The sequence below is a fragment of the Mirounga leonina genome, unplaced genomic scaffold (genome assembly GCF_011800145.1).
Source record: "Mirounga leonina isolate KUSES-001 unplaced genomic scaffold, KU_Mleo_1.0 Mir_93, whole genome shotgun sequence".
Classification (NCBI taxonomy): domain Eukaryota; kingdom Metazoa; phylum Chordata; class Mammalia; order Carnivora; family Phocidae; genus Mirounga; species Mirounga leonina.
This window is the reverse complement of record NW_023270854.1, coordinates 8,530,903-8,553,721: the sequence shown is the minus strand read 5'-3', so window position 1 is coordinate 8,553,721 and position 22,819 is coordinate 8,530,903. Positions and strand designations below refer to the sequence as shown.

The following is a 22,819-nucleotide window of genomic DNA, read 5'->3' as shown; positions in this document are numbered from 1 at the left end:
CAGAACTCCAGCTGCTGTGCTCTGAAATCCAGGCAGTAAGATCACGCTTCCCACAGGCTACTCCCAGCAGAGGGCAGCCTCCTTATTTCTGGGACAGGTGACCTCCTTACTATTGACTTTGACTTAAGAGCTCCTCCATGGCCTCACCTAACTCTCCTTGGACCACGCTGACATCTAAGATGGTTTCATCTAAACCTTCTCTTCTTCCCTCTCTCCCCACCCAAATCTAAGTCAGTACTGATTGCAGTCCAGCTACCCCTGCCTCTCCTGACTCCCTCTCATTTTCTCTCAGACTCATTCCTCCTAATAAAGTCATTGCTTTTTTAATCCCATTGTACAGCTGCTTCTTGGAGTACCTAGAGTAACAAAATAACAATGACCAAAAAAATTAACAACTAATTTCTAGCAGAAAAAATAAAAATGGGTATAGAAAGAAGGGAAGATGGTATTAGGAATTAATAATATATTTAGAAAGTGTAATAGAAATAGTCAACAAAGCCAGAAGTTGGTTCTTCAAAAAAAAGAAAAAGAAACTAAAATGAAATTTAAGTAAAATTAATCAAGAGCTATAATTAGAAAAATCTAGTAATAAAAAAGGGACACAGCTTTAGATAGAGAGCAGAGATTCACAAAGATAGGGAAACACTATGAAGGCATGATGCTAATAAAAATAAAATCTTACAAGAAATAAATTATTGACCAGAAAAAAACAGCTTTACCCAGTATGACTCTTGTAGAAATAGAAAGCCTGAATGGATTTATAACATTATATAAAGTCAATTAAAAATTAATAAATTAAAACTCTTCCTACAAAAATACTCCAGTATCAGAATGCTTATGGTTAAGTTCTACTATTCAAAGTAAATAATTCCAATTTTATAGAACATATTCCAGGGGAGAAAAAGAGGAAAAACTTTCCAACATTTTCCACTGTGTTTGTGTAATGCTAATGTTGCATCTAGACAAGGATAATATAAGAAAGGAAAATCTTAGTCATTCTCACACACAAATATAGTGGCAAAAATATTAACCAAATAGAAGTAGTCTTAATCTCATAGTGAATAAAAACAGTTGATTTGTTACAGGAATGGAAGGATGTTATAACATTAGATCATCTGTTATATAAATCAGCACATTAAATATACTAAAAGAAAAAATTAATTGTGTGGTTATCTTAAAGGTCACATAAAAACAGTTGCTACAACTTATTTCATGATTTTATGGAAAAACATTTTAGCATACTAGGAATCAAAGTGGACTTTTACAACTTGGTGGAGTAGCAAAATTTTAGAGCAAATATTTTTTTTAATGATGGAATATCACTTTTTTTTTTTTTTAAGGGAGAAAGGGAGGGAGCGCAAACACTCTGGGGGCCTGGGGTGGGGAGGGGCAGAGGGGTTGGGAGAGAGAAAGAATCTTAGGCTCCATGTCTACCATGGAGCCAAATGCAGGGCTCAGTCTCACGACCCTGAGATCATGACCTGAGCCAAAATGAAGAGTCAGATGCTTAACCCACTGAGCCACCCAGGCATACCCCTGCTATCACTTTCTTAATTTAAGATTCTACTCCAGATGCCAGACAGTTCAACAAAAGAAGAAAAATAAATAAAATTATAAGAATTGGAAAGATACAAAATTGTAATTAATTATCACAGATGATATAATTATCTATTTAGAAAATACAAAGTAGTCTACAAAACATAATTCATGAGAGTTTAAAGATACTGCTGGGTATAAAATCAATTAAATATGCATATACCAGCAAAAATTTATATTTATATACATAATATTTGTATATAATATATAATAAATAGAGCAGTGTTTGTGCAATGATTGGTAGACCAAAGAACTAGAATAAGAGACCAGAATCAGAGCCACACACATATGGACAGTTGATCTGCCAACAGATTTGTCACTGCATGCCAATAATGAATGGAGGATTCAGTAAAAAGTTCTGGCTTCAGACTAAAGATGAATGGAAGGAATTAACTTGCCTCATTATAATATTAATCTTTTAAATGAACACTCTAATTTTAATGTGAAAAGAAGATGGTGTAATTCTGGCTTAATCAATAAGACAAACTAATTTTTATTCTTTACTATGTTTTTTTTAAAGAATTCATCAATGTATTTCTTTTGTCAAATTCGCCCCCAAATCAGATGTTAAAAAGCAGCAAGCGTATTTAAAACATGAACGTGTTATACCAAGCCATTCTTGATGTAAGTGGTAATTTAGGGGATGCTCATTAAATACCTGCCACTATTTCATTTTTACATCCTTGTCCTTTTCTACTATTTTCTCCTCTAAATTATATATACACTTTTTTCTCCTTCACAGCTCAGTGTTAATAATTAAAGTTCACTTTCTATTTTATCTGAACTATCAGAGTACATGCAATTAGTCAATATACCTTCTAGGTAAAATGATACTGAGGACTATCAAAATCTCTGAGAAGACCTGTTGGCAACTTTTTTTTTTTTTTAGAGAGAGAGAGAGAGAGAGCGCATGAGCAGGGATGGAGGGGCAGAGAGGAGGGAGAGAGAAAATCTCAAACAGGCTCCACGCTCAGCATGGAGCCCAATGGAGGGTTCAATCTCATGACCCTGAGGTCATGACCTGAGCCGAAACCAAGAGTCGGATGCTTAACTGACTGAGCCACCCAGGTGCCCCTGTTTGTCTAAATTTACTTTTAGGAGATATTTTGAAAATAAAGTCTACCTTTCATAGCTTGCTTAATTTCATCTTTCTTATAATGTATTCATTTTCCTAATGCAGATCTTGCTAAGGATTGTGTGTTTACCTAGCTTTTCTTAGTAATAGAACACATGTGAGGATGTAGTCAGTCAACCCATGGCAAAATTAAGTCCCATTAGACACCTTATATAAACCTCTGATTCCTATTCTTATTGGAACAAGATCCACATTTTAAAGCCTCTTTTGTGTTTCACTTCTCAAGTTCTGGAAGTACTGCTTGTGGAAAGTTCATGCTTGATCAAGTTTATAAGAAATCCACTGCAGCAGAGCAAAGCTTGGCAGGAGAGGTGCAGAAAGGCATCTTTTCACTGTTTTGTTTTTAGGTTATGGCTTTTCTCTGGCTCTTCTAGGACATTCTCATAAAACAATTTTCTATGTTTAACATAACAGTGTGTCTATTCACATTTTTAAATCTTAACAGTTACTATGATATTCATAGATGATTATTACATATCTACATCATTTTTCAGTGATTCTGCATTGAAATGGAGGAAATATTTGTGTGTGAAATTCTGTAACACCAGTAAGAATTTTTTAGACTCCCCGGCTTTGGGAAATCAAGGATCCAAAATACCCATTTAGAGTTTTTACTCTGAAATCTGTAAGTTTTCTCTGCCAGAGTATAAGTAAAGTCTTTATAAATGTATTTTCCTTGTCATTCTAACATATATTGACTTATTTATACATAGATGCATTGTTCTTTTGTGATTTCCTTGCATTGCTTTTGATTCATGTTCAATCAGAAATATGTATTTTGCCCCCTTTTTTTTGAAGTATAATTAACATATATTGTTTTATTAGTGTCAGTTGTACAATATAATGATTCAACAATTCTATACATTACTCAGTGCTCATCACAGTAAGTGTACTCTTAATCCCCTTTATCTGTTTCACCCATCACCCACCAACCTCCCCTCAGGCAACCACCAGTTTGTTCTCTATATTATAAAGAGTGTATTTTTTTTTGTCTCTTTTTCCTTTGTTATTTCATTTGTTCTGTTTCTTAAACTCTACATATGAGTGAAATCATATGACATTCGTCTTTCTTTGGCTAACTTATTTTACTTAGCATGATACCTTCTAGCTCCATCCATGTTGTTGCAAATGTCAAGATCTCATTCATTTTTATGGCTGAGTAATATTCCATTGTGTGTGTGTGTATACACACACCACATCTTTATCCATTCATCTATTGATGGACACTTGGGTTGCTTTTATATCTTGGCTATTATAAATAATGCTCCAATAAACATAGGGATGAGTATATCTTTTCAAATTAGTATTTTCATTTCCTTTGGTTAAATACCAGTAGTGGAATTACTGGGTGATATGGTAATTCTATTTTTAATTTCTTGAGGAGTCTCCTTACTATTTTCCACAGTGTTTTCACCAGTTTGCATTCCCACCAATAGTACATGAGGGTTCCTTTTTCTCTGACTTTCCTTTTTTTTTTTGAAAAAAAAAAAAAAAGTTAATTTGTACTTTATTAAAACACAACTTTTGCTATAAAGACACTATTAAGTTAATTAAAACACAAGCCAAAGATTAGTAAGAAATATTTGTAAAACATATATCTGATAAAGGGTAAATATCCAAAATATGAAAATGTCTCTTTTTAGAAAATATTTTTATTCAGCTTTATTTTTTGAAGAAGTTTTAGAGTCACCACAAAGTTGAATTGAAGTATAGAGATTTATACCTCCTACTCCACATATGCACAGCCTCTCCCATTATCAAATCTCTGACAGAGTGGCACATTGTAACAACTGATGAACTGCCCTGACACTGCATTATCACCCAAAGTCCGTAGTTTACATTAAGGTTCAGTATTGATGTTATATAGATGTGGACATATATATAATGTATCCATCATTATGTATCATATACAATATTTTCACTGCCCTAAAAATCCTCTGTGCTCCATCTGCTTATTTTTCCCTGTCTTCAGCCTCTCCTTTTACCCCCTGCAACTTCTACAAAACACTAATATCTTTCAGTGTCTCTATAATTTTTCTTTTTCTGGAATACCATATAGTTGGGATCCTACAGTATGAAGCCTTTTCAGATTGGCTTTTAGTAATATACATTTAAGATTCCTTCATGTCTTTTTATGGCTTGATAGCTCATTTCTTTTTTGGGCTTCATTATATTCCATTGTCTGGACATCCTTCAATTTATCCCTTCATCTACTGAAGGGCACCTTGGTTGCTTCAAGTTTTAGCAGTTATAAATAAGGCTGCAAGAAACATCCTAGTGCGGGTTTTGGGGTTTATTTTTATTTTGTTTTTTATTTATTTATTTATTTTTTTTGGTGCAGATTTCTGTGTGGATGTAGTTTTCAACTCCTTTGGGCAAATACCTAGGAGTATGATCACTAGATAGTATGATAAAAATATGTTTAGTTTTGTAAGAAACTGCCAAACTCTCTTTCAAAGTGGCCATATTCTCTTGCATTCTCACCAGCAATGCAGGAGAGTTCCAGTGGCTCCACACTCTTACCAGCATTTGATGTCAGTGTTCTGGATTTTCACCATTCTAATAGGTGTGTAGTGTTATTCCATTTTTTTAATTTGCATTTTCCTGATGATGTATGATGTGAAGCATCTTTTCATATATTATTTCACATCTGTATATCTTCTTGGTAAGATGTCTGTTATCTATAGATCTTGGGCCCATTTTCAAATAGGTTGTTTTCTACTGTTGAATTTAAAGAATTCTTTGTGTATTTTGGATAACAATCCTTTATCAGATATATTTTTTTCAAATATTTTCTTTCTGTCTTAGGCTTGTCTTCCCATTCTCTTGACATTGTTTTTCACAGAGCAGAAATTTTGAATTTTAATGGTCTAGTTTATCAATTATTTCCTTCATGAATCCTGTCTTTGGCTATGTATCTAAAAAGCCATCACCAAATCCATGGCCATCTAAATTTTCTCCTGTGCTATATGTTTTCTGTGAAGTTTTACAGTTTTGTGTTTTACATCTGGTTTGTAATCCATTTTGAGTTAATTTTTTTAAGGATGTAGTGTCTGTATCTAGATTATTTCTTTTTCATGTGGTTCCCTCTTCTTTTATTTAACTTTGGTACACATTTTATTTCAAATTAGTTCTAAGGTTCTTTACTTTTAGAAATTCTCCAAAGATTTAAAATGAAATTAAAGTAACAAAAATACATGTGACATTGCCCATTACTAAAAATCATTTATTGTTCTCTTGACTCTTGGTAAAAGACGGTATGAGCTATCACTGAGCTGTATTTAACTGTGGACAGGTAGAAGTAGATTTTAATTTCGGAGAGAGTTTAATCCAATTCTTATTTGTGATTTTAAGACTTAGAGAAAGAATGTTAAAGGACCCTGGGGTGTGATGACATCAGTAATACGCACACTGCATTAGGTTTGAATTGCCAGACTTTTTAATGTGAGTCTATAGAATGCTTTTCTTTTGAATTAATCTGCTGGTAGAGAAAGATGAAACAAGCCTCAAAATATATCAAAAGAAAACATACTTTTGTGGTAATGTACAATGGATTCAAAATGTGGTGGGTGCTACTGCAAAGGGATATACATATATTAGTAGCTATCTGTTAGCATGGTATGAGTATAATGAGCTCAGGATTGGAATCAGAGAGGAACTTTAGGTGAACCATAGCTTGGACTCTTTGCCTACCTTGAGAATTACCTCTACTCTTAAGGACCCCAGTTTCCTCACAGCAGGAAGTACACACTTACAGGATTATTGTAAGGATAAGAAATAACCTATATAGCTCCTTATCAGAAAAATGTATTACCCTCAGTAAAAGAGTAATAATCTCATATTGCTAGGAAATAGCAAGCTTCCTGCCTTTTACCTCTTACTTCCAAAATCACAGTTTGTAATGTGATTTTATGGCTGACTTGTCTGAAATGAAAATTCTGAATATTTGCGAATATATTATTGGAATATCTAGATGGTTTTAGGTGACTTCTCACTAGGCTGCAGAATGCCCCATAGTACATTCTGTTGGGGGTTTTCTCAGTTGACAGTGTCCATTTACCAAATTATTGTCATCTTGATAAAATATAAAAAATTAACATACTATTTTAATCTGTCATTATTTGATTAGGCTGTTAAGTTTTTTCTTTTTTTTCTTTTTTAAAGATTTTATTTATTTGAGAGAGAGAGAGAGAATGAGCAATGGGGAGGGGCAGAGGGAGAGTCCCTGCTGAGCAGGAAGCCTGATGCAGGGTCTAATCCCAGGACCCCGAGATAATGACCTGAGCAGAGGACAGATGCTCAACCAACTGAGCCACCCAGGCACCCTGTTTCTTTCTTTAGAAAAAAAAAATTATCACATGAAATATTTGAGTTTGGAATAAATATTCCCCCTAAATAATATAATTTCTGCCTTGGGGCACCTGGGTGGCTCAATCGTTAAGCGTCTGCCTTCGGCTCAGGTCATGATCCCAGGGTCCTGGGATCGAGCCCCGCATCGGGCTCCCTGCTCAGTGGGAAGCCTGCTTCTCCCTCTCCCACTCCCCCTGCTTATGTTACCTCTCTTGCTGTGTCTCTGTCAAATAAATAAATAAAATCTTTAAAAAATATATATATATATATATAATTTCTGCCTTATAAGACTAGGCTGTTAGGAAATATTTTTTATATTTTATAAATGAAAAATGGGGGCTTTCAAGATAAAGAGAATTGGGACTCAACTGTTTTTATTTTACTGGAAGTCTTCTCTCTACATCACTGCATTCACCTGCCACAAAATGCAGTGGAGCTATGCCAAGAGCAATGAGTTAAGAGTAAATCTGAGAAATCCTACCAGTGTTGGGTATGGTAAGCTAAATAACTGGCTCTTCTAGGATGCTTTCTTAATTTTGCTTTGTGTCTCATTGTTGTAATTGAAATCTAGAAAGGCTGTTTCTTGGAGATTACCATTGTGTACTTTTTCCTTCCTCCAACGGTGATTATAGATCACTTAGATAGCATGTGTCAGGTCCAGGCTGATGAACAAAATGGCATGGCTCTGGATTCATAAACTTACATTCTAGTTATTGTATTGATTAGAATCTTTGATGTTCTTTCGATAGTATTAAGCAACAATAACATTGAGTAGATGAAAATGTTTAGAAATGACCCCATAATTCTTTTTTTTTAATTTTTTATTGTTATGTTAATCCCCATACATTACATCATTAGTTTTAGATGTAGTGTTCCATGATTCATTGTTTGCGTATAACACCCAGTGCTCCATGCAGAACGTGCCCTTTTTAATACCCATCACCAGGCTAACCCATCCTCCCACCCCCCTCCCCTCTAGAACCCTGTTTGTTTTTCAGAGTCCATCGTCTCTCATGGTTTGTCTCCCCCTCCGATTTCCCCCTTTCATTCTTCCCCTCCTGCTATCTTCTTTTTTTTTTCTTAACATATATTGCATTATTTGTTTCGTAGCAATTCACAGCACTTACCAGAGCACATACCCTCCCCAGTGTCTATCACCCAGTCACCCCATCCCTCCCACCCCACCCCCCACTCCAGCAACCCTCAGTTTGTTTCCTGAGATTAAGAATTCCTCATATCAGTGAGGTCATATGATACATGTCTTTCTCTGTTTGACTTATTTCGCTCAGCAAAATACCCTCCAGTTCCATCCACGTTGTTGCAAATGGCAAGATCTCATTCCTTTTGGTGGCTGCATAATATTCCATCGTATATATATACCACATCTTTATCCATTCATCTGTCGATGGACATCTTGGCTCTTTCCACAGTTTGGCTATTGTGGAAATTGCTGCTTTAAACTCTCACTCTTTGCAGATGATATGATACTTTATGTGGAAAACCCCAAAGACTCCACCCCAAAACTGCTAGAACTCATACAGGAATTCAGTAAAGTGGCAGGATAGAAAATCAATGCACAGAAGTCAGTGGCCTTCCTATACACCAACAAGACAGAAGAAAGAGAAATTAAGGTGTTGATCCCATTTACAATTGCACCCAAAACCATAAGATACCTAGGAATAAATCTAACCAAAGAGGCAAAGGATCTGTACTCAGAAAACTATAAAATACTCATGAAAGAAATTGAGGAAGACACAAAGAAATGGAAAAACGTTCCATGCTCATGGATTGGAAGAACAAATATTGTGAAGATGTCAATGCTACCTAGAGCAATCTACACATTCAATGCAATCCCCATAATTCTATCTTTAGGAATAATCACAATATTACATTTTCCACCAGCAACTCACATGATTCTTATGTTCACACTTTCAAGAACCACTGCCTGCTTGTCTAGATTTCATCTCATACTCTACCCCACACCTAATATTTCATGATAGATATCTTGGCTCTTGTGACGTTCAGACCTATTTCCTGCTTCCTTTATCGGAACATTCTTGCCTTGATTCCACCTCTTTGACTTCTTAAACTTCAGATTTCAGCTTACATATTATTCCTTCAAATAACCTCTGATTGCCTAATTTATTGCAGGCCTTTCTTATAGCCCTCAGGGGGTTTTATCCCTCATGAGTCTCTGCCCAATGTATACCTATATATTTATTTGTATTTTGTCAATAGAATATTTGGTGCCTCTTATGTAAGAAATACTAAATAATATTTTTTAAACACCTAAATAGTTTGGGTGTTTACATATTTTTCTCAATGTTTATTTTTTTAAAAATATTTTATTTGTTTATTTGACACAGAGAGAGAGACAGAGAGAGCACAGGCAGAGGGAGAGGGAGAAGCAGGTTCCCCATGGTGCAAAGAGCCCAATGCAAGGCTCGATCCCAGGACCCTGGGATCATGACCTGAGCCAAAGGCAGACGCTTAACCGACTGAGCCACCCAGGTGCCCCTATTCTCAATGTTGAATATGCATAACATTGGAAATGATTAATCAACAAATATTTTACCAATTACTCTTAAGAGAATATATTTTTACATTAAAAATTCTAGAAAACATTTTTTCAGTAATTCCTATATTACCTGAAATTTATTTAACAATAGTACCCACTATTAGTTAAAATTCATAGTATATTAGAGTTAGAATGAAAATATTTTAGGATTTTCTCTTGATCACTAAAAGCAAATCAATGGAATTACATTTCAATTTGATATGATTATTAGAATTGCTTACAATAAATTCTGAAAGCTTAAAATAGTACCTGATTTTTACTTTCTTTTTAACTTGCATTCAGTTGAATGTCTTTTAAGATTTATTTATTTTGGAGAGAGAGAGAGAAAACAAGCCAGGGGAAGGGCAGAGGGAGAGAGCATATGGAGCAGACCCCCTAGTGAGTGCGAAGCCCAAGGTGGGCTAGATTTCACAGCCCTGAGTTCATAACCTGAGCTGAAATCAAGAGTCCGAGGCTTAACTGATGGAGCCACCCAGGCGCCCCTCAGTTGAATGGCTTTTAATGTAATAGATTTTCATATGATTCTTAGAAAAGAATAATCTGATAAAAAATTTTGTAAAATGAAAACAGAAATAAAATGGTTTATAATATTTATGATGCTCCAATTTCTACATAACCTTTACTTTTTGGTGTGTGTTGTATACATAAATTTATGAAATAATTGCTGTGTCAATAACCTGCAAATAGCAAATAATCAGACATCATTATTTCAGATTTGTTGTTACAATGATAAAATCATTCCTTTCTTTTTTTAAAGATTTGAAGTTTATTCATTCAAACCATCTGTTACTTATATAAAACCTGAGTTCTACCTGTAATCTGTTATCAGGTATAAAATTGACTTCAGCATTTTCTTTTAAATGCCTACAATTCCACAAAGCCTTGACATAACATATTTGTCCTTGGCCAGAAATACATACATTTTCCTAAAATTAATTTTTCATCACCAAGTTAATGACTTTTTGTGATAGCTTTATTATTTTCATTCTGATAAGTGATGTGATGATAGTCAAAAAGTTTAAGCATTAATCTTAATAATTAAAAAAATGACATGTTGGTAATTGGATTTTGAAATACTATTTTCACCTCGTATCCCCAAATAGATACCCCACATGTTAAACCACATCATCTAAAATTTGATCCCTGGCGTGCCTGGGTGGCTCAGTCAGTTAAGTGTCCAACTTGATTTTGGCTCAGGTCATGATTTCTCGGGGTCCAGCTGGCGTCAGACTCCTCGCTCAGCCGAGATTCTCTCTCTCCATCTGCCCCTCTTCCCCCACTTGCATGCACAGGCTCTCTCTCTCTCTCTCTCTATCTCAAATCTTTAAAAATAAAATAAAATAAAATTTGATCCCATAGTTTATTATATTTAATTGATAAACAAGATCTACTCCCAAGAATGTAATTTTTGTTTCCTGCTTTTTAGAAGCCAGAGCCTCTCTTAGATTTGGGAACAGAATATTTTCTACAATAATGATACAATTTTATGTATATGAAAAAGCAGATTTTAGAAATTTTTTATTAGATATTTAAATAGAAAGATTAAATAGAAAGATACTTTGAAGTCTAACATTTTTCTTCTTTTTGAAGTCTAACATTCTTAAGTTGATTTTGATTAAGTTGATTTCTCTTTTAGAATTTAAAATGTCATGAAAAATACTTTATAATAGTCTAATACTAATCAATACTCTGCAGTCAAGCCATTTGGAACTAACAATGTAAAAATAAATAATTTCCAATTTTTATCCTTAACAGTTTAAAAATGTCTTCTATTTTAATCATGTTACATAGTTTGCAAGGCATTTTGAATAATTGATTTCTTTCAGTCCTTATAATTCCACAAATTTTGTGGGTCTGGTGTCCTCGTCTTAATTTTATTTAAAAACAGGAACAGAAAGAAGAAACATTTCAGATTCAGCCAGTGAGAAAGTGACAGATCAGGACTAGGTTCCAGTTGTTTTTCTACTGTGAAGAATGGCTTCACCATCCAGATCTATGCCATAAAATTACTTTGACATTTGGATATACATATGCCCAAATTTGTGGGAGAAATACCTATATAATTATTTTTCCCAAATTATATTATCACAATGTTTCTTCTCTAAGTAGAATATTGCTATGAAAAGTGTTTTCCTCTCTAATTAATTTTACTTTTCACAAACCCTGTCACATTGGGGAATAGATTCCCCATATTGGGGAGATGAAGTTAACAGACTGAGCTTACCACATAGAATCAGTGGTGAAGTCAAGATTAGAATTCAGAGCTCAGTATTAGAATTCAGAGCTGAAAGAGCTACTAATCATTTCTACTTATATCCAGAACAAGAAAAAAAAAAATCATAACAGGCAAATGTAATTCAATTCACTCTAATAATGAGCAACTATGTAAACATAATAAAACTGCATAAAATTAATACATTTGATATTGCCTCTTTAAAATCTAAATATAAAAATGTTAAAATAAGAAAAACTGACCAAAGGAGACATTAAAATTACCTTAAATCCATTAAATCAAAACTTCTTGAGGTGGGTCCTGGTCACTGGTAACTATAAACATCTCTCCAAGAGAATCTCATGTGCAGCCTTGGTTGGGATCCATGGGGTGAAAGCAGAGGTGAGGAAGATGGAACCGAAGGCAGGCACAGGCATTGGACACGGTCCCACCCAGAGCCGAAGATGGCAGTGAACGTATATTCAACATCAGTTGCCAATGATAACCTAAGTCGACATGACATGCTGGCCTGGATCAATGAGTCTCTGCAGCTGAATCTGACGAAGATCAAACAGTTGTATTCAGGAGCTGCCTACTGTCAGTTCATGGACACGCTGTTCCCTGGCTGCATTGCCTTGAAGAAAGTGAAATTCCAGGCTAGGATAGAACATGAATACATCCAGAACTTCAAAATACTACAAGCAGGTTTTAAGAGAATGGGTGTTGACAAAATAATTCCTGTGGACAAATTAGTAAAAGGAAAGTTTCAGGACAATTTTGAATTTGTTTAGTGGTTTAAGAAGTTTTTTGATGCAAACTATGATGGAAAAGACTATGACCCCATAGCTTCCAGACAAGGTCAAGAGACTGCAGTGGCTCCCTCCCTTGTTGCTCCAGCTCTGAACAAACCGAAGAAACCTCTCAGCTCTAGCAGCACAGTTCCACAGAGGCCCATTGCAACACACAGAAACACTGCAACCCCTAATGCTGGCCCGGGTGTGGTGCAAAAGAATCCTGGTGTGGGCAACGGGGATGACGAAGCAGCTGAATCGATGCAGCAGGTCACCATATTGAAACTTAGCGTCGAAGACTTGGAGAAAGAAAGAGATTTCTACTTTGGAAAGCTAAGGAACATTGAGTTGATTTACCAGGAGAACAAGAGGGAAAACAACCCGGTATTGCAGAGGATCGGGGACATTCTGTATGCCACAGATGAAGGCTTTGTGATACCTAATGAAGGGGGCCCACAGGAGGAACAAGAAGAGTATTAACAGCCTGGACCAGCAGAGCAACATCTGAATTCTTCACTCCAAATCATGTGCTTAACTGTAAAATACCCCCTTTTATTATTCTTAGAGGACTCACTGGTTTTTTTCATGAGCAAACAGTACCACTTAAGTGCACTTTGCAGAAGTTTCACCCCTTTTCCAATGAGTTTGACTTAGGAGCTTTTACGCTGTAGCAGAGCAGTATTAACATCTCGTTGGGTCACCTAGGGGACAAAGAGCCTGACCATGGGGCTCACGGTGTGGATGCTGGTAACACTGATTGCTGGAGAAGGTGTTTTTATGTGATACACTGAGGTGGAGACCTCAGCAGAGAAATGTAAAGACTGATTTGAATTTTAAGCTAATGTGAAATCTTGGCAGAGAACATTTAAATAAATAAATGCCTTAAGAGTAAAAGAAAGCAGAAATGAGCAAACTTTTTCTGTAAGGGGCCAGATAGTAAATAACTGAGGCTTTGCTGGTCATATAGTCTCTGTCCCAACAGCTCAACTCTGCCATTAATGTGAAAACAATCATATGCAAGATGTAAACCAATGAATGTGGCTGAATTTCAATACAACTGTATTTGTGACACTGAAATTGGAATTTTATATAATGTTAATTTGTCTGAAATAGTACTTAAAAATTTTTTTTCAACTATTAAAAAAAGAAAACTGTTATTATGGAATATACTAAAATGGCTGGGTCAGATTTGGCCCCCTGGCCATGGTTGCCAACTTCTATTCCCTAGAAATCCAATTAACCACTCACTCTGTGTGTTTGACTATATTTTATATACTCTAATTATGGATTTTATACTATTCTATTACATTCACTTGTCTTTGTTCTCAGTGACCAGCGTAATATGTGGAACTTGAAAGGTATAGAAAATAAATAAATAAATGAATGAATGAATACATGAGCTATATCCATGCAACCAGAATTGCCCAAGAAATGATTTTGTGCCTTCTCAACCGATAAATGTTCATCATTTAAGTGGAGATTGTTGGCAGAATACCATCGTTTTTCACTTGACATATTTACTTGACAAATATGGTCTGTATGGTTATAGACATAGTCTTACAAACCAAGAGGAAAGCTATATTTACCTTTGCATGGCGTGGTCTTAGGACCTTTGTGTTGTTTACAACTTTTCAGACAAATACGGTTTTCTTAAAATTATATAAACGTACGTATCTGTGAACTTTTCTTAGTGGGGGCTTTTTTGCTGGGTGCCTTGCCTTTTGGCAATTATAAGTGCTACATGTTGCCTCTTTGTGTTTTCTGTGAAGCTAGAGAGATTGCAGGCTGAAAATATCTCAGAGTGGGACAAGAGGGAAATACTTGAAACACAGAAACAAGGACTGGAAAAAGAAAATAGAAGGCTAAAGGCTCAGGTGAAAGAAATGGAAGAGCTCCTGGATGGGAAAAACAGATTCAGTGCAAACTCTCAAAGTCCTGATTTCAAGACATCACAAATTGAACGGCAGGAAGAAAAAAAGGTATGGGTGCTCCTTGGAAGGGATGTTCTCACTCGCTATACATGCCCCCCTGATGCTTGGTCGATGCTGCCTTCCCTTTTATCCACCTCCAAATCTGAGCATTTTCTTTTGTGCTATTTAACCTCTGATCGCTTGCTCTCTTTCTCATCATAAGGTAGAATAACATTGTTCATGACTATGAACACAAGAGTTTAACAAATTTTGTATGAAAATGTTAGAGTAGGACAAATCTGACAGTTTGAAGCTTTTCCAGAAGGAAGAAAAAAGTGAAGGGATGGACCTTTGTGTTTTTTGTTTCCTTTTATACTTTTGTCTCAGTATTTTTCAAGCAATTGATCTTATTTCTCAATAAGTAAATTTCTCCATTAGTTTGAACAGCTGTGGAATAAGCATTTGTCAGTAGTCTTAGTATCTGCATAAACATTTCAATTTAGCTGAAGTTTACTCTCCTCTGGTTCTTTTTTAGTTTCAGAAAAATTATTTTTGAGTCAAATCATTGCATCATGTTGCAAATAGCTTTTATAGGCTATAACATAAATATTAAAGCTAGAATTAAATTCAACGTCTGACTTTGAGAACTTCAGGTTTTTGGAATTGTTTTATCCTAAGGCCAATAGACATTATTCCTGCTATAGATGGAATTTTTAAAAATAAATAGCTTTTAGATTTAAAAAATAATCTCTTAATGGCAGTTGCAATTTGTTTGTTTTGGTGTCAACATGCTGCAAAACATTTACATCTTGTTTCTATTTCTTCCATTAAAATACCTACAGTATCTTAATGCACAATTCTGTTATTTCACTCAATCTCTTTAATAGTGAATTAAAAGTGAGTTTGGTAAGTTCATATTTTTATTTTATTTTTTAAACTTTTAGCTAAAATGTTTTATTTTTTTATTTTTTTATTATTATGTTATGTTAATCACCATACATTACATCATTAGTTTTTGATGTAGTGTTCCATGGTTCATTGTTTGCGTATAACACCCAGTGCTCCATTCCGTACTTGCCCTCTTTAAAACCCATCACCAGGCTAACCCATCTCCCCACACCCCTCCCCTCTAGAACCCTCAGTTTGTTTCTCAGAGTCCATCGTCTCTCATGGTTCATCTCCCCCTCTGACTTCCCCCCCTTCATTCTTCCCTTCCCGCCATCCTCTTTTTTTTTTTAAACATATAATATATTATTTGTTTCAGAGGTACAGATCTGTGATTCAACAGTCTTACACAATTTTTAGTTATATAAGTAGTTCATACTCATATGAGCTCTAAAACCTAAATGTCCAGAAGAATTGAATTCCATATCACTTTTCCTTATTCTTTGGGATTCTAGGGATTAATTGCAATTGCAAGATTAAATTGCATTAGAATTCCGTGACTTGGCATGCCAGTTAGATATCTAAAGTGAAATATTATAGTCAGTAATCATAATTTTTATTATATGTATTCAGAAACCAACCATAATAGGGTATTTGGTTCTGATCTATACAACTGACAAATCCGGTTTTGTACAGACTTCTACTTGTGAAAGTACAGAATTATTTCAATTAGGAAACAAGTTTTGATCATCAAAATACCTGCTTGTATTTGATTCACTTGAACAGAACAAGCCTTTATATAACACTCTGAGTCCATCACTGTTGTAGAAGCTGAGTGATGTGAAGATTAATGAATCCTATCCCTGCCCAGCCTGGGCTTAAAGTCTGTGTAGGGGGATAAACACATAAATTATTATCAGTAGTTTATCATAATGATTGCTAATAAAATAGAATGGGAATACAGAGGAAGCAGTTCATTCTGTTTCATCTTGATTCCTATCTAGTTACATCAAAATGTTACAATACAAAGTGTGTCAGTTAGGAAATATAAGGGTCGATTGGGAACTGTTTGGAACTGGCATATATGTCCATTGGCATGTCCTGTCAATGGGGCACAGGGTCCAGACCTGGGCTCTTTGGGACAAGTGCAGTTCTTCAGCTAAGAAATAAACAGAACTTGGAAACTGAAGATTCTGGAAGGTCTGACCAAAAAAGTGGGTGTGTTCATCAGTCAGAAAACTATGCCTTAAGTATATATTTTCTTGATGACCAGGAAGAGGTGTTGATGATTCTTATGCTCTTCATTAAGAATTCAGACTCACTACCTGAACCAAAATAATTACTTATCATAGAGCAGCTGCAGGTCAGAATCCCTGGTGCCACAGAGATCCCCACTGGGATCAAGATTCAAATGTCCCCAAATGCCAAATGAACCAAGCTGCATATAAAACATGCCTAAGTCCAGAGAATACTGTGGATTTTATTATAACATGAAGTCAAATTGTAATTTTAACGTTATTTTAATAAAAACTAATTTATATGTATATAAATTATGCATGTAAGTATCCTATCAGAGTATCATGTGTACATAGGTATGTAATGACCATATAGAAGCAGCATATATCTATGTGAATATAATTTCTATATATGAGTGACACTGGAAATAGGTGCTGACATGTGACAAAACAATAACCACTTAATTATCACTCTCTTAAAGAGGTGTAAAGTCTCTTATGTTATCTTTATATCTAATCACATTTAATAAGTGTCTGTGACAGACACAAAATTGCCTGCTGTTCACAAAACTACAAATCAATAAATTGTGTTAATTTGTTGAATTTTAACATTCTCTGTTCAATGAATTTTTTAATAAATTCTTGCTTATACAAAAGGGGAGAATTTTCACCTATATATTTGAAATATACAGTGCTATATCTTGCATATATTTTTGCATTTTTTTGGCTTTAGTATTATTGGGGATAAATTTTTAAAGAAATTATCTTTTCATTTTAAATGGCACTATTGGGGCACCTGGGTGGCTCAGTTGGTTAAGCATCTACCTTTGGCTCAGGTCATAATCTCGGGGTCCTGGGATGGAGCCCCACATCCGGCTGCCTGTGGAGTCTGCTCCACTCACACCTCCCCATCCCCGTGCACACACTCTCTCTCAAATAAATAAAATCTTTTAAAAGAATAAAATAAGTTGTACTGTTAATTTAAAGACAAAGATTCTCCTTAACACGAATGATCTCATCACATGAATCTCCATCTTGTGGTTGTTTTTATGTCCTATGTTGAATCTACATGTGCATCAGATCTTTTACAATTAAAAAAACCAAGCAGTACACATGAACTTTTAATGAATAGACTGGAAAATTACTAATCAGTATGAACATTTGAGAGGTGGGGCCATGCCTACGAGACACACAGAGAGAAGGAAGTATCAAGACAACTGGTAAATCATGTGATTAAGAAAAGAACATCTTCACCAGGGCTTGGTGAAAAGAAAAAGAAAAGGAAACTTTAAGGACTTCACGAATTCTAATCTCTTTCTGAGCTTTTGTTCCTTCCAGGAACTTTTAGGAGGACAGAGAGAAGAGGCGAGGAGAAGACAGGAAAAGAGAAGACAAATGAGGGACAAAGAAGGGGAAAGTGAAGTGTGTGCCCACTATAAAGTGAGAAGACATAGCAAAATAACCACAATGGGAACAAACACATTATAAGCTGATATTTATCAAAATATGTCCTGATTTTGCTGTAATGGGGAAAAGTAGAATTGTAATTCCCAACCATTTTCCTAAATACGATTCCTATCCTATAAATGCTGATTTACTTTATTTACTTTATTGAAGTGAGACAGATTTTTGTACATGGAAAGCCTCAATTCTGCTGATATGCAGTATATGTATTCTCCATTCCAAATAATACTTCTTAAAGTGAAAAGTTACTGGAAAAGGGGGTCAGTATTCTACTGGGTAAAGCCCCATGAACTAGTCAGCATGCCTCTCATGAAGTTTTTTGGAGGCTTGTTTTCTTAAATCATTCTGGCGACTGAATCCCTTCCTTCAGGTCACACTATGGGTCGTTTTCAGAAAGTTAATGTGACAGAGTGGTAATTGATGTGTCTCAGGAAAATGATGAATTAATCTAAGAGTGGAAAGGCCATCAAAGTCAATTCCTAATGAATTGACTTTTCTGACAGTGTCCATTCCTTGAGTAGGAATGACATTATATTTATTTAGTTTAGTAACTTTACCCTCAGAAATATTTTCATTCAGAGGTTTTGCAGGCAAACATACGGATTTGTTAACTTTTCCTCATTCACATTTCTTTTTCAAAATCTTCTTTGCTCATAAAATTATTGAATAATTTAAGAATAAAAATAATATCTATTCTTAAACTGTTATAAAATAGTAATAATTTAAATATAGAATAACATAATTTGATGTTATTAGATAGGGTCCTATCATGTTTTTCTTTAACTGTTCTTACATAGCTTTGCTTCCTGAGCTATACTAGAAATTTTAATTTTTAATATGGTGATCAGTAAAACTGTGTATTATGGTAGAGAATTTTGGATATATGGCAGTTTTTAACCCTTTCATATGTGGAATATATTTTGTATATAAAAATGAAAATAATTCATTTTGAAGAATGCCTTCTTTGTAGCAAAACACTAAGCTACACGTGGGTGTCTTTTATGAGTTGATAATTTAGTTATTTCATGAAACTTAGAAACGCATCCATGATTTTGTATACATTTTAACAAAAGTCCATGGGATTGTATGGGTTGAGCAGAACAGTGTTCTTTTCCCCAAGAATTTCTGAAGTTACCAGAGATAGACTCTTAAGTACTGTTTATGAATGTCATAAGGAGGTATCTACTGAAAGTTCCTACTGGATTGAAATAAATCAATTTACTACACAATAGGGTGACATTTTCTCTAATATGACTGCCCTCACTCACCCTTAAATACACACATGCATGCTGCACACAAACACGCATACACATGCATACAACAAATTGATTTTTGTAAATAAACTCTAAAATAGGGGTTTTATTTTTTTCTTTCTGTTTTGTGATTCTCCACTGGAGAATAGGTACACAAATAAGATTTTGTATATATGAAGCCTCATTTCTAGGAATATATTATCACTGGGTGGGATTTCAATTTTTCTTATAAAACACAAATGTCATAACTTATTATTATTATTTTTTAAAGATTTTATTTATTTGACACAGAGAGAGAGCACAAGCAGGGGGAGCAGCAGAGGGAGAGGAAGAGGCAGGCTCCCCGCCGAGCAGGGAGCCTGATGCGGGGCTCGATCCCAGGACCCTGGGATCATGACCTGAGCCGAAGGCAGACGCTTAACTGACTGAGCCACCCAGGTGCCCCTGTCATAACTTATTAAATTAAAATTATGAATAGTAAATCCCAACCCCTACTACAGTGTTTGGCACATCTTCTTAAATGTGTATCAAATGAATAAATAAATTTATTTCCATTTTCATTATTTAAATTTCATTGTATATTTTGATTTATCTTTTTTATTTTTATTTATTTTTATTTTTTTAAAGATTTTATTTATTTATTTGAGAGAGAGAGAATGAGAGAGAGCACATGAGAGAGGGGAGGGTCAAAGGGAGAAGCAGACTCCCTGCCGAGCAGGAAGCCCGATGCGGGACTCGATCCAGGGACTCCAGGATCATGACCTGAGCCAAAGGCAGTCGCTTAACCAACTGAGCCACCCAGGCGCCCTATTTTGATTTATCTTTAATTCTTTTACTTTCCTTTTATTCTATGTTAGAGGGCAATGAGGTTATTGGAGGCTTATAATATCTTTCAAAATCTCTTTCCTGTATACCAGATCAATGATATTTTATCTGATAGCCAATTAAAATCAAGATGCAAATTTTGACACTTTAGGCCACTTATATTTTGCAGATTTAGAATTTCATGAAATTTTATAATATAAATTGTGACATTCAGATATGAAATTATATCATTTTGTGTTTGATATGTCTAGTGTACTATTAATAATCCACTATATTATTACAAAATGATTGGCAGTTCACATGCTGTCATCGGTGGATTTATATTAGCTTGATTTAAAGCAATGATAAAAAATAATGGTTAGTTTCTTATTTAAAATGATGAAATACTATGGTTATAATACTTCTTTAAAACTAAAGCTAAAATTCAAATAAAAAATAAAACTATAAGATGAGGAAAAACCCATAGGTCTGGGACATTCACTCTTTTGTTTTTTCCTTTTTCTTAAATTGAAATTACATTACATAAAATTAAACATTTTAAAATGAATAACCTAGTAGCATTTAGTACATTCACGATGTTGTATAATTACCACCTCTAACTGATTCCAGAACATTTTCATCATCCCCAAGGGAAACCCAGTAAGCATTATACAGCAGTTCCCCATCCCTCACTCCCCTGAACCTCCAGCAACCACAAGTCTGCTCTCTCTCTCTCTATGGACTTACCTGTTCTGGATATTTCATATGAGTGGGATGATACAACCTGTAATTTTCTGTGTCTGGCTTTTTTAACTTAAATATGGGGTGTTCAAGGTTTGTGTGTACATTCGTACTTCATTTTCCTTTAGGTTGCCCAGTATTTAATTCTATGGGTATACAATAATTTGTTCATCCATTTATGTGCCAGTGGACACTTCGGTTGTTTTCATCATTTGCTTTCAATTATTTTAGGTACATAACTAGGAGTGGAATTTCGGGGTCATATGGTAGTTCTATATTTAATGTTTGAAGGAACCAGTGAGTTTTTTTTTTCCCACAGTGGCGGAACCATTACATCCCTATCACAATGTATGAGAGTTCCTGGCTCTCCATATCCTCAGAAACACTTGTTCTTTTTTGGTTTGTTTTGTCTTTTTAAAATTATATTCATCCTAGTGGGTGTGTAGTGTGGTATCTTGTGGTGGTTTTGATTTGCATTTCCCTCATGACTGGTGATTTAAAAATCCTTCTGTGTGCCTTACATATCTTTTTTGGAGAAATGTCTATTCAAGCTCTTTAACCCTTTTTTTTAAACATAAGGTTGTTTGCCTTTCTTTTGCTGAGTTGTAAGAGTTATTTAGGTATTCTGGATATTAAATCCTTCTCAGATATTTGATTTCCCAACATTTTCTACCATTCTTTAGGTTGTCTTTTCACTTTCTTGGGAATGTCTTCTGATGTATGCAGTTTTAATTTTGATAAAATCCAGTATATCTATTTTTCTTTTGTTGCCTGTTCTTTTAAAGTTTCATTTCTAAGAGTCAATTGCTAAATCCAAGGTTGTGAAGATTTAACTCCTATGTTTTCTTCTAAGACTTTTATAGTTTAACCTGTTATATTTAAGTCATTGACCTATTTTGAGTTAATTTATACACCTATGGTATAAGATAGAAATCCAGCTTCATTATTTTACATATGACTACCCAGTTGCTTCAGCACCATTTGTTCAAGAGACTATATTTCTCCAATTCAGTTGTCCTGGTACCTTTGTTGCAAATCATTAGTTTACAGATATATGGGCTTATTTCTGGAGGCTCAGTTTCATTCCATTGGTCCACATGGTTACCATTATGCCAGTCCCACATTGTTTTGATTACTGTACCTTTGTGATAAATTTTGAAATCAAGAAATAAGACTCCTCCAACTTTCTTCTTCTTTTTCATTATCATTTTGGATATTTGGAGCCAATTGAAATTCCATATGAATTTGAAGATCAGCTTTTCTATTTCTGTAAAAAAAAAAAATGCAATAGGGCTTTGGATAGGGACTCCATTGAATCTGTAGATGACTTTTGGGAATATTGAGAACTGCTGAATGTGTATGTCTCTCCAAAGTTCATATGTTGAAATCTTATTGCAAATGTGATGGTATTTGGAGGTGGTGCTTTGGGGAGCTGATTAGGTCTGACAGCAGAGCCCTCATGAATGGAATTAGTGGATTTACAAAAGAGACTCCAGAGAGCATCCATATTATTATTCAGTGAAAGTGGTAACTGCCAAATGTGTGATTCAACAAATCTGTAACAGGAAAATGGGACCAGAGGTTAGAGGATGAAAGAATAAAATTCTTATCCTGGTTCATGCTCAATATTTTGGCCGAATAATACTCTGTGCTTTAGTTTTCTCATTTTTAAGAAAAGAGTCTGGAATAAATAGCTGAGATTCTTCCAGTACCAAAACTCCATTATCCTTTTATGTTTTCCAAAAGTTATCTACTAGGTTTAAATAAAAGCACTAATTTGGGTTCATGAGGACAATGTAATATTTCTTTAGAATTTCAGTTTATTTTCACTAAAATGGCTGTTGGCTCCTGATACAGCTTTAGTG

The 22,819-nt window shown here is 34.8% G+C and overlaps 1 protein-coding gene and 1 pseudogene across 7 annotated transcripts in view; both read left to right on the top strand.

The window, feature by feature from the left end:
• Positions 1-22,819, top strand: part of CCDC102B (coiled-coil domain containing 102B) — a 198,717-nt gene that overhangs the window by 161,749 nt on the left and 14,149 nt on the right. For 5 of the 7 annotated variants that reach the window (XM_034996059.1, XM_034996060.1, XM_034996061.1 and 2 more), the window contains one exon: positions 14,432-14,641. The exons of 1 other annotated variant lie outside the window; for it this stretch is intronic. In XM_034996059.1, the coding sequence (XP_034851950.1) occupies positions 14,432-14,641 (210 nt within the window). Of the gene's footprint in view, positions 1-14,431; positions 14,642-22,819 lie in introns of those variants that run through there. One more of the 7 variants, XM_034996063.1, reaches the window with a different exon arrangement.
• LOC118004624 lies at positions 12,336-14,425 on the top strand (annotated as a pseudogene).